Source organism: Borostomias antarcticus (assembly GCF_949987555.1).
Source record: "Borostomias antarcticus genome assembly, chromosome: 21".
Taxonomy (NCBI): Eukaryota; Metazoa; Chordata; class Actinopteri; order Stomiiformes; family Stomiidae; genus Borostomias; species Borostomias antarcticus.
This window is the reverse complement of record NC_140254.1, coordinates 5,538,556-5,548,989: the sequence shown is the minus strand read 5'-3', so window position 1 is coordinate 5,548,989 and position 10,434 is coordinate 5,538,556. Positions and strand designations below refer to the sequence as shown.

The 10,434-nt window shown below is 45.2% G+C and overlaps 1 protein-coding gene across 1 annotated transcript in view; it reads left to right on the top strand.

Moving 5' to 3' along the window:
* Positions 1-7,615, top strand: part of slc44a4 (solute carrier family 44 member 4) — a gene marked incomplete at its 5' end in the record, with an annotated part of 16,046 nt that extends 8,431 nt beyond the window's left edge. Inside the window, 14 exons of the mRNA XM_084455120.1 lie at positions 965-1,048; positions 1,498-1,610; positions 1,906-2,028; positions 2,173-2,272; positions 2,988-3,080; positions 3,376-3,478; positions 3,971-4,224; positions 4,543-4,637; positions 5,239-5,342; positions 5,877-5,950; positions 6,128-6,198; positions 6,716-6,810; positions 6,919-7,003; positions 7,216-7,615. Of these exons, the coding sequence (XP_084311246.1) occupies positions 965-1,048; positions 1,498-1,610; positions 1,906-2,028; positions 2,173-2,272; positions 2,988-3,080; positions 3,376-3,478; positions 3,971-4,224; positions 4,543-4,637; positions 5,239-5,342; positions 5,877-5,950; positions 6,128-6,198; positions 6,716-6,810; positions 6,919-7,003; positions 7,216-7,334 (1,513 nt within the window). The 3' untranslated portion in view covers positions 7,335-7,615. The remainder of the gene's footprint in view (positions 1-964; positions 1,049-1,497; positions 1,611-1,905; positions 2,029-2,172; positions 2,273-2,987; positions 3,081-3,375; positions 3,479-3,970; positions 4,225-4,542; positions 4,638-5,238; positions 5,343-5,876; positions 5,951-6,127; positions 6,199-6,715; positions 6,811-6,918; positions 7,004-7,215) is intronic.
* Between the last annotated feature and the right edge of the window lie 2,819 nt (positions 7,616-10,434).

Genomic DNA, 10,434 nt, shown 5'->3' with positions numbered 1-10,434 from the left:
TGTTATTACAGTCAATGTGTTATTACAGTCAATGTGTTATTACAGTCAATGTGTTATTACAGTCAATGTAGTTTTTCAGCATGAGGTATCCTACTCAATGCTGCAGGTTGAATGAATAAGCAATTTACAGGACTATCCAACGCTCATTTGATATGAACTCAACGTTGTAACGGCTGGATTAACATATCCCTATAAACGATTAAAGGTATTAATGCTTCCTATAGACTATTAAAGGCATTTGCCTATTTCTATGGCATTAACACATAGTTCCCTATAAAATATGAAAGGCATTCAGCTATTCCAGTGGCACATTTAAATAACACACATGCAAAGTAGTATTTACAGGACAATATGCTCGATTATAAGGTATCCAATGTATCCAACGTCAAGCAATCAAACTGAATTGCGACAACAGCCTGGCGTGGCTCTGGGATGCAGGGTCTAGTCCATCGCCGGAATAACTTGGTTGTGGCAACAGCCTGGCGCAGGTCTGGGATGGCGCGGCCTTAGGGGGAGACCACCGTGTCTGGTTTAGTATTATTTAGTATAGCCCACTATACATCTGGTTTAGTATTATTTAGTATAGCCCACTATACATCTGGTTTAGTATTATTTAGTATAGCCCACTATACATCTGGTTGAGTATTATTTAGTATAGCCCACTATACATCTGGTTTAGTATTATTTAGTATAGCCCACTATACATCTGGTTTAGTATTATTTAGTATAGCCCACTATACATCTGGTTTAGTATTATTTAGTATAGACCACTATACATCTGGTTTAGTATTCCTCTTCATTTCCCTTTCAGTGGTCTATCTGTCTCTGCCACTCTCTGGTTGTGGGTCCCAGCTTCAGTCATTTAGCAAGTAAGGCCGACTACTCTGACCTGTCACTAACATGGTCTCTCTTTCTCTCTCTCTCTCTCTCTCTCTCTCTCTCTCTCTCTCTCTGCGTTCTTTAGAGACATTTTAAATGGCTTCAATGCCAGGGAGGTCGGCGTGCGAATCTTTGAGGACTTTGCGTCGTCATGGCCGTGGATCCTCCTGTGAGTCTCACCTGTCTGGAGGCTCTGCTCCACACTCCCATCTGCTGGCTGGTTTGCACCACTGCATGATAGGGAGATGCATCTAATGTATTCTTATTGTTTAAACTTGGACTTCTTCTTGAACTTTGCACACGTTACTCGCATGGCAGATAGGAGCTTGAGAGAGCAGGGTGTCTTTGTGCGTAACTAGGATTCATTCAAGATAACCTGCTAAGGAGTAAAGCAACTGTGTCATTTAACAATGTAGGCCACCAACTTTGCTGTGAGCCTGGCGGCACATTTCCCATTTTCAACACATAGGACTTTATCTTATTGCTAGAACCCTCTACACCACCCTGTCTCTTTATTTATCTGACACTTCGATAACCCTGGAATCTCTCGTCTTTCATCTGATCCTTCTTGGATCTATTCTTTCATACTCAACTGATGTGTTTGTTTTGTCCTCTCAGAGGCCTTGTCATAGCCATGGTGCTCAGTCTGCTGTTCCTGCTGCTGCTGAGGTTCATCGCTCCCATCATGGTGTGGGTGCTGATATTTGGAGTACTGGCGGCTGGGGCTTACGGTAAGTCGGCTATGGTCATTTAGGGTTCCCGGATTTAACCTCCATGGATAGTTTCTCTGACCGGTGTCAGTTCTGGAATCTTCCTTAAACATGCTTTTTTAGTCTCGGACGAGTTAGGCTTCAGCTGTGCTCGGGAAACCTGCCCTAAATGTCAAATAATGTCAGCCCACACATTGAATTTGACTAAATATTTTATATTTTATAACTCTTAAATCTTTCTCGTGGTTACAGTGGATACACACTAGTTAGTCAGAGTGTGGCTCTGCATACTGACATGTCCTCCGTGTGTTTGCAGGTATCTGGCACTGTTACTGGGAATACGACAACTACAAGACAGCCTCGGCCAAAATAACCGACGTCGGCTTCACCACCAACTTCGAAGTCTACCTGCAGGTCCAGGAGACGTGGCTGGCCTTCTGTGAGTCAGCCCCTCCGCAAAATGGACGCAGTCTTTCGAGAAAAAGTGTCTACGATCTAACCGCTCTCTTCCCATCCTCCATTCTCCTCCCTCCTCTCTCATCCTCCGTTCCTCCTGTCCTCCTCTCCTCGCTCTCTCCCTCAGTGATCATCTTGTCTGTGGTGGAGGCCATCCTACTGCTGACCCTCATCTTCCTGCGGACCAGGATCCTCATCGCCATCGCTCTGATCCAGGAGGCCAGCAAGTACGAGCCCACCAACAGCCAATCACGCTGGAATGTACTCGGAACAAAACAAAAACAAACAAAACTACATCTTTATTTGTCATGCAGTGAGACCAAAGCACGTGGTGTAGGGAGCAGAGACGCCAACACACACACACACACACACACACACACACACACACACACACACACACACACACACACACACACACACAGACGAGTTACAGGAGCGTCCACCGATGAGATTCTTCTCCTGCTCTTAACCCATCCCGTCTTCGTCAGGGACGGACAGCGTTAGCGATCTGTTCTTCTGCATGTTTTTCATATTGGGTCCTTTATGGGGGGAAACCCTAGCGAACACGGGGAGACATTGGGTTCAGTGTCTTGCTGGGATCGAACCGGGGACCTTCCGATCCCCAGCCGGCCACTCGACCTCCCGAGCTACGTGCCGCCCCTACTAGCCAATAATCAGGAGAAAACATAAACTAGCCAATCACACTGGAGCATACTCAAACTAGCCAATAATCACATGGGAGAAAACTTAAACTAGCCAGTCACACTGGAGGACACGTGTCACGTGTGTCCAAGGGTTTGAGAGAGTGGCTGGGGAAGCTTATATTTTAAACGGAGGTCATTTGAGATGTTCTCAGTATTTCGTCTATGACAATGTTAAACTTGTTGCCAACCAACATTTTAGCTTTGTGTTCCTGACATTCGATACGCCTCTCCTCCACAGGGCAGTCAGTCACATGATGTCCACACTGCTGTACCCCCTCATCACCTTTGTCCTCCTGGTGGTCTGTGTGGCCTACTGGGGCATCACCGCTCTGTATCCTGGTAGTTCTGTGTGTGTGTGTGTGTGTGTGTGTGTGTGTGTGTGTGTGTGTGTGTGTGTGTGTGTGTGTGTGTGTGTGTGTGTGTGTGTGTGTGTGTGTGTGTGTGTGTGTGTGTGTGTGTGTGTGTGTGGGCATGCCTGGGCATGCCTATTGGGGTGCGTGCGTGCTTGCGTGTGTGTGTGTGGCTTACAATAGCTGTATCGTCCTCTAACACACGCCTGTGTACTCCATTGTGTAGATATCTGTAACCAGAGTGTGTGTGTTTATCTTTAACCAAACTGTGTGTAGATATCTGGCCACTTCAGGAACACCAGTGTACAAAGTGGTGGCTCTGAACTCCACTGTGGGTGACTGCTCTGACGTCAACGGCACTGAGGACTGTGACCCTCTGGTGAGAACATTCCAGTCACTCGACCTGAAAACCTCTCCTCATGTCCCTGTTAATCAGTCACTCTACATAAAGTACAGTACATTTAACAGGTTTTTGACAAGCAGTGCAGTTTCCCTTTAATTATTCAACAATTATATTCCTAATCATATTCCTTATTCCTTCTCTCTCTCTCTCTCTCTCCCTACCTTCTCCTCTCTCTCTCTCTCTCTCTCTCCATACCTCCCCCTTTCTCTCTCTCTCTCCCTACCTCCTCCTCCTCTCTCTCTGCCCCTCTCGTTCCCTACCTCCCCTTCTCTCTCTCCCTACTTCCTCTCTCTCTCCCTACCTCCTCTCTCTCTCTCTCTCTCCCTACCTCCTCCTCCTCTCTCTCTCTGCCCCTCTCTCTCCCTACCTCCCCTTCTCTCTCTCTCCCTACCTTCTCCTCTCGCTCTCTTTCGCTACCTCCTGGCTCTCTCTCTCCCCTCCTCCTCCTCCTCCTCCTCCTCCCGCCAGACCTTCAACGCCACCGAGTCCTGCCCGTCGGCCCGCTGCATCTTCATCAAGTACAACGACGAGGGCCTCCTCCAGAGGAACCTCTTCAACCTGCAGATCTACAACATCATCGCCTTCCTGTGGTGCGCCAACTTCGTGATCGCGCTGGGACAGTGCACGCTGGCCGGGGCGTTCGCCTGCTACTACTGGGCCTTCAGCAAGCCGGCGGACATCCCCGCCTTCCCCCTCTCAGCGGCCTTCACACGGACGCTGCGGTAAAAACAGCGCTCTCTCTAGTCAGCAGGGCGGCGCAGATAGTAGTAGCCTTAGCGGTCGTGTTTGTTAGCCCGTCTCTGTGTGTGTGCGTGGCGCGTGTACGTGTGTTTTGAAGGGTGCTTTTCAGTGCTTGGCCACTAGAGGGCGAACAACACACATCTCGAATTCTCCTCCACGTGTACGGGCTATTGATAGCCAATTCTAACTCATCACTGGCATTGATAATGCACGGTATAATTGAGAATTTATTGTTATTTACAATAACAGTTGTAGGATAGCTAGCTTGACGTGGTCTCGTCATGTGTGTTTCCTCCCAGGTACCACGTGGGCTCCCTGGCCTTCGGTGCCCTGATCCTGACCCTGGTTCAGGTCATCAGGATGATCCTGGAGTACCTGGACCACAAGACCAGAGGTAAGAGCGCAGCTGCAAGCCCCTGGTCATTCCACTGTGCTGCAGTCGCCGCCCTGCCCTGCCCTGCCGTTGACTGCCCTCAACCATTTCAGTTGGTTCCTCCAGGTTCACCAAAGATTTGAATTAATTTAAATGTGGCGTCATGTGACCCTGTTATAAGCTTCCTACAGCACACAACTCAGAGCTGTGTCGCTGAGTTTCTATTCATGGGTTTCAAATGTAGTCATAGACCTGCCATATTGGGGACCAACATGGGTGTTTCAATTTATCTCACTGGCTCTACTGCATAGAATCCTATGCAGTAGAACTAATTCATTCATTTGAAACACCTGTGTTGGTCCCCAACATGGCAGGTCTAGGACTACATTTGAAACCCATGAATACAGTACAGTTTCCCAGAGGCATTGTAGCGCTACGATGAACGCCGTAGCTTACGATGAACGTAGCGCTACGATGCCTCTGGGAAACTCAGCCCAGTTGAATTGAGTTGTTGAGGTCTAGTCAGGGGCGTATGTGTCATGCTTATGTGTCATGCTTGTGTCTATCTGTTACCAGAGCAGCACTGTGCTGTGAGTAGTAATCGCTGACCATGTCTCCCCAGCGGCCCAGAACCCCTGCGCCAGGTTCATCATGTGCTGTCTGAAGTGCTGCTTCTGGTGCCTGGAGAAGTTCATCAAGTTCCTCAACAGAAACGCCTACATCATGGTCAGCGCATGTCACAAGGATCTTTTGCAATCCAGTTTTGATGGGCTTTGCTGAGTTTTGCACCCGTCAATAATTGTGGATTTCCCACATTGGGAATGTTTGATAATGCAACAGAAGACAGAGCTCAAGTGTATACACTTCTACCGTAGCGATTGACCGGCAGTCCGTAGCAATTAATTTTGAGACCGAGTTTGTCTGAGGTAGACTTAGCCTACTCATTCAGGGCTGCCTGCTGTCTGTAGCCTTCGGAGTCCACTGGGCAAAGCTGATTAATAAAAAATACATTGATAAATTCATGTATTTTTGCATAATTCATGTAATTAACGCATTAAATTGACAGTCTGAGTTGTAACATAACAAAATGTTGAAAAAATTAAGAAGAAGTGTGAATACTTTTTGGATGCACTGTACCTCCTAAACGTGAGGTTTTTAAAAAGGGGTAGCCTACTTGTCACCCTTTTTTTTTTTTTTTTTAAGTAATCAGTCATAGCATGCATCACATCTGTCACAAATCTCTCTATTTTTTCTCCTCAGATTGCCATATATGGTAAGAACTTCTGTGTCTCAGCCAAAAACGCCTTCTTTCTGCTGATGAGGAACATCATCAGGTGAGTGCTGTGTTAGTTATGTTCAATATGTTGGTGTGTGTGTGTGTGCCTGCGCGAGCGTGTGTGTGATTCCAGGTTCAACTCTTAGATAAGGGCATTTGCATTCATTTGATGGAGTGGAACCATAACTCAGTGCTGGGGAGTCGTTTCCCTGATGCGCTGTCTCTCTTCCCTCAGGGTGGTGGTGCTGGATAAAGTGACGGACCTGCTCCTGTTCTTTGGGAAGTTGTTGGTGGTGGGAGGAGTAGGTAAGGATGTCTCCTCTCATCCTAAGATCATGTGCTCATAACATCTTTGGAGCTGAATACTCCAGATGTATCTTCGTCATATTGTGAATATCGCCGGCTGATCCGATAGTGGAGCCAATGATGCAACACAGATGTTCGATTTGCCACTTATGAATGGTAGCTCGTTAAGAAGTACGTTTTGAAAACTTCAGCCCCAACCCAACCCACCTCACCTCTGTCCTCCCCCTATCCTCTCTTCTCCTCCTCTCCTCTTTGAGTACCTGGAATGAGGAACTGATTAGCACTGATAAGATACTGTAAGGTAAAGCGATTACAAGAATTCCAATATACCTGTACCCCTACTTGTTACACATGGCTAATAAACTTTCTCTTCTATTTTCCAACTCTCCTCTGTCCTCTCTTCTCTACCTCTCCTCTGTCCTCCTCATCTCCTCTCTCATCCTGCTCTTCTTTCTTCTTGACCTCACCTCTTCCTCTCCTCCGCCCTCCTCCTGTCCTCTCCTCCTCCTCTCCTCAGGTGTCCTGGCCTTCTTCTTCTTCTCAGGAAGAATACTGCTACCAGGCAGCACCTTCCGCTCTGAGACACTCAACTACTACTGGATGCCCATCTTTGTAAGTGGATAGTCATTACTGTAGGTGTCCACACAGTTTAATCAATGTGCTGTTGTGTTTAGTATGCTTGCCAGAGATGTAGACTGACTTCTTTTGTTGTTGTGCCAGACGGTGGTTGTTGGTGCCTACCTCATCGCCCATGGCTTCTTCAGCGTGTACAACATGGGTGTGGACACTCTGTTCCTCTGCTTCTGTGAGTTGGAAGTTCTCTGATAGCCTAACCCTCCCATATCAGATACTCATACATTCATGCAGGGCCCCCCCCCAGCCATTCTTCATGTACAATGTTTTAATGGGTCTGTCAATTGATCCTTTTTGCTCTCTCTCTTCTATCTCTCTTCTCTCTCTCTCTCTCTCCTCTCTCTCTCTTCTATCTCTCTCTCTTCTCTTCTCCCCCCCCCCCAGTGGAGGACTTGGAGCGTCATGATGGAACCCTGCAGAAGCCCTACTTCATGTCTAAAAATCTGATGAAAATCCTCAACAAATCAAACAAGGTTCCTAAGCAGGGGAAAGGGAAAGATTGATGAAGACATTATCTTTACCCCCCCCCTCCAGTTCCTTATGTAAAACCCCCAAAACAGCAGTCACTCTCACCTTCCTACAGGGACCTACAACTCAGCCTTTCATACTCACACTCCCTTTTTCTGTTTCCTCTCCTGACATGTCAAAGTTTACACACACTCAATCACTTTTTTTGCACTTTCCACTGTGTGCACACATGCGTGTGCTTTGAGATGTATCTTTACCATGCACTGGTTTCAAAATGTCCAGTTGTAAGGATATGAATGATTTGATTGGATATCTATTCCATATAATTTTATTTTAGCTGTGCCTGCAAGCAATTTTAAATGGCCAAAACAAAATATTATTTATTTTCCTCCAGTGCTATAGATTTTTTTTTTTATGTGGACAATGACGTTAAATCTTTATCATATCAAAAAACATCACTTGGCTTTGTTTTCAATATTTAAATATACGTTTCTTTCTAAAATGTGTATTTTATTTGTAAAATTTGTTTTATAAATTACCATATTTTTATGAATTATGTAGATATTTATTGAACATTATGTAATAAACCTGTAAATATGTATAATTTGAGCATCATCGTCTGTCCTCTGTTGACCTATTAACTTAGTGCTAAAATGAGATGAACTGTACACTAATTCACATCACCTGCATGTAGAGTGAAAGACTTCCCTGGGAAGTGCACTTCCTTCTTCAGGGTTTAGAGTGAACGTGATATATTCAGCATCAGAATTACACGTGTGTGCTGGGCAGCTCTTACCCTTCAGGTATGGCCTGAACACATTAGGCTGAAGGATGTAAAGTAGCAGTGTTAGTCTTGAATGTCCAAGGTGCACTTCTCCAATTAAGAGTCAAATTCAATGATTAAGCAGTGAAGCCCTATACTGTATTGTGTTGTAATCCTAACCGCCTGTACAGTATTTATACAGTATTACATCGCAAGCATTGGGTGTTTGTTTCCTGAGGTAGATTTGATAGATCCTCTGTCGAGTGTGCATGTTCTAATCCACACACACTGGACCAGAATCCAGATAGTTAATAACTACTGTTGATAATGTATGAATGTAAAGTTACAGGACCTCATACCATTACCTCCAAGATGTCCTCTCATACATCAGGGGCCGTCTACATTCCTCACACAAACTCCTGTATCCGGAATCCAACGGAATACAACTGGGATTGTAGAATCATGTGCTGGATCATCATGTGCTCTAGCACTCATCACACAAGCTGCTTCCATGGTCCATTTTAGTGTTTTAACATGTGCAAGAACCTGTGGAAACAGTCCTTGTGATCTGGCTTTATTACTCTTAATACAATAACTCAGTTATAATCATATTCTGGGTATTCCGTAGCATTGCCCTGACCTGATTCAGGTAGAATGTAATGGGGGCCTATGCATGAGGGAATGGCTTGGTGATATATCTGGAGTCTTTATGTCGAGTGAATCTTTATAGTAGCTTACTATTGACCTCAGCCTTTTCAAACCAATATTTTATTACGGTATCCTCCTCCTGAAACATGGGTATATTTGAGAGAACCGTTTGCTGAGGCGATCAGCATGTGCCTAAAACACAACACCAATCGCCACAAAACACAAGACAACTGTAATAAACAACTATTTATTCAGATTGCAGGAAAACTTCTCCTTTCCACAACTTTTATCTCCATAAAACATTTGGTTTTTGTAACGTTTCCATGTTTAGTCAATTGAAAGACTTGCAATACAAATATATTTTTCCATAGTTATTGTCACAAAAGACCGGTAATACAAACGCCTAGCCTGATCAGACAGTGATACACAAGAAATGACCAGTCACCGTCACCTGTGCATCACAAACCCAACGTCAGAGGCTAACCCATCTCCGACCCTCGTATGAAGGTCAGTTCAGAGAAATGCTACAGAGCAGTTGTCTCTCTATAGACATCAGTCACCCTAAACACAAGTAGCCTGGACTAAAGGGCACTTCAGATGGAGAACCGATTTCAGATGCCTCCTACTGGGATGTGGCTAAGTGGCCGTTTCATGTTCTTTCTAGTGGTCAAAAGTCCTGTTCATACCACTGCTCGCCAGCGTCTGATTGGCTCATGTGCATTGGGACGGCTCGTCTGATTGGCTCATGTGCATTGGGATGGCTCGTCTGATTGGCTCATGTGCATTGGGATGGCTCGTACCGGTAAATAAGAGGCTCGTTAGTCTGCACTGCAAATGTACAGCACAGTGAACGGCCCAGTCCCAACGTCCACCCTAAACCCTCAGACTTACTGACGTCACCTGGAAAGTGGTTGAGTGTGAGAGGCTGCGAGGGAAAGGAATGGGACAGCACTTGCGATATCATGTTATGTTGACGGCAAAACACATTTCTTACTATTGTGGGTTTGGGACCTTTTTTTTTACTTTACAATTTCAGTTGTGTTTCTTGTAGGCCTACATGTAAATTAATTTTGGCCTGATCAAATCCCCTTTATATTATCACAACCCTCTGTGTTCACCTCAAAACATTTCTGTGCAACTTGTTGAAATCATTTCATTTTGTGGTCATAAGAGAACAACTACATTACTGTGATTTTTGTTTGTGATGAATCCAAAAGTATTTACTCAAGAATGACAACATGCTGCACTCACAACTCTTTCCATATTCATTTTGGAAATCTCAATTCAAAGAAAACTGCACCGAGATGGATGATTAATGTCATGCAGCTTTTAACTGGGGAATCATGATTTAGGGCAACAGAAATCGATGTAATTTATAACCATAGCCTACATATTTTTACACAAATCCAATTATACAAACCCATGGGGTTGATAACCTATACGTAAAAATATTGAAACCAAAATAATGATAAGGCTACTTGTGTAGATAAGCAGGTCCAGCCGTTGTTCTGGTAACCCCGCCCCCGCGTTTCACAACTGTGGGTAACTCTCTTAGGCAAAGTCTGCATAAGTGCAGACTTAGAATAAGGGGGCATAAAGGGCTCAAAATGTCTGCCAGAGAGCCCTCATGCACTTGACAATTTGACAATGGACAGCCCTAAGCCCTCACGCACTTAGCGTGAACACACCTCAAAGTCTGTGAGTCCGTAAGGGTGGACATTGGG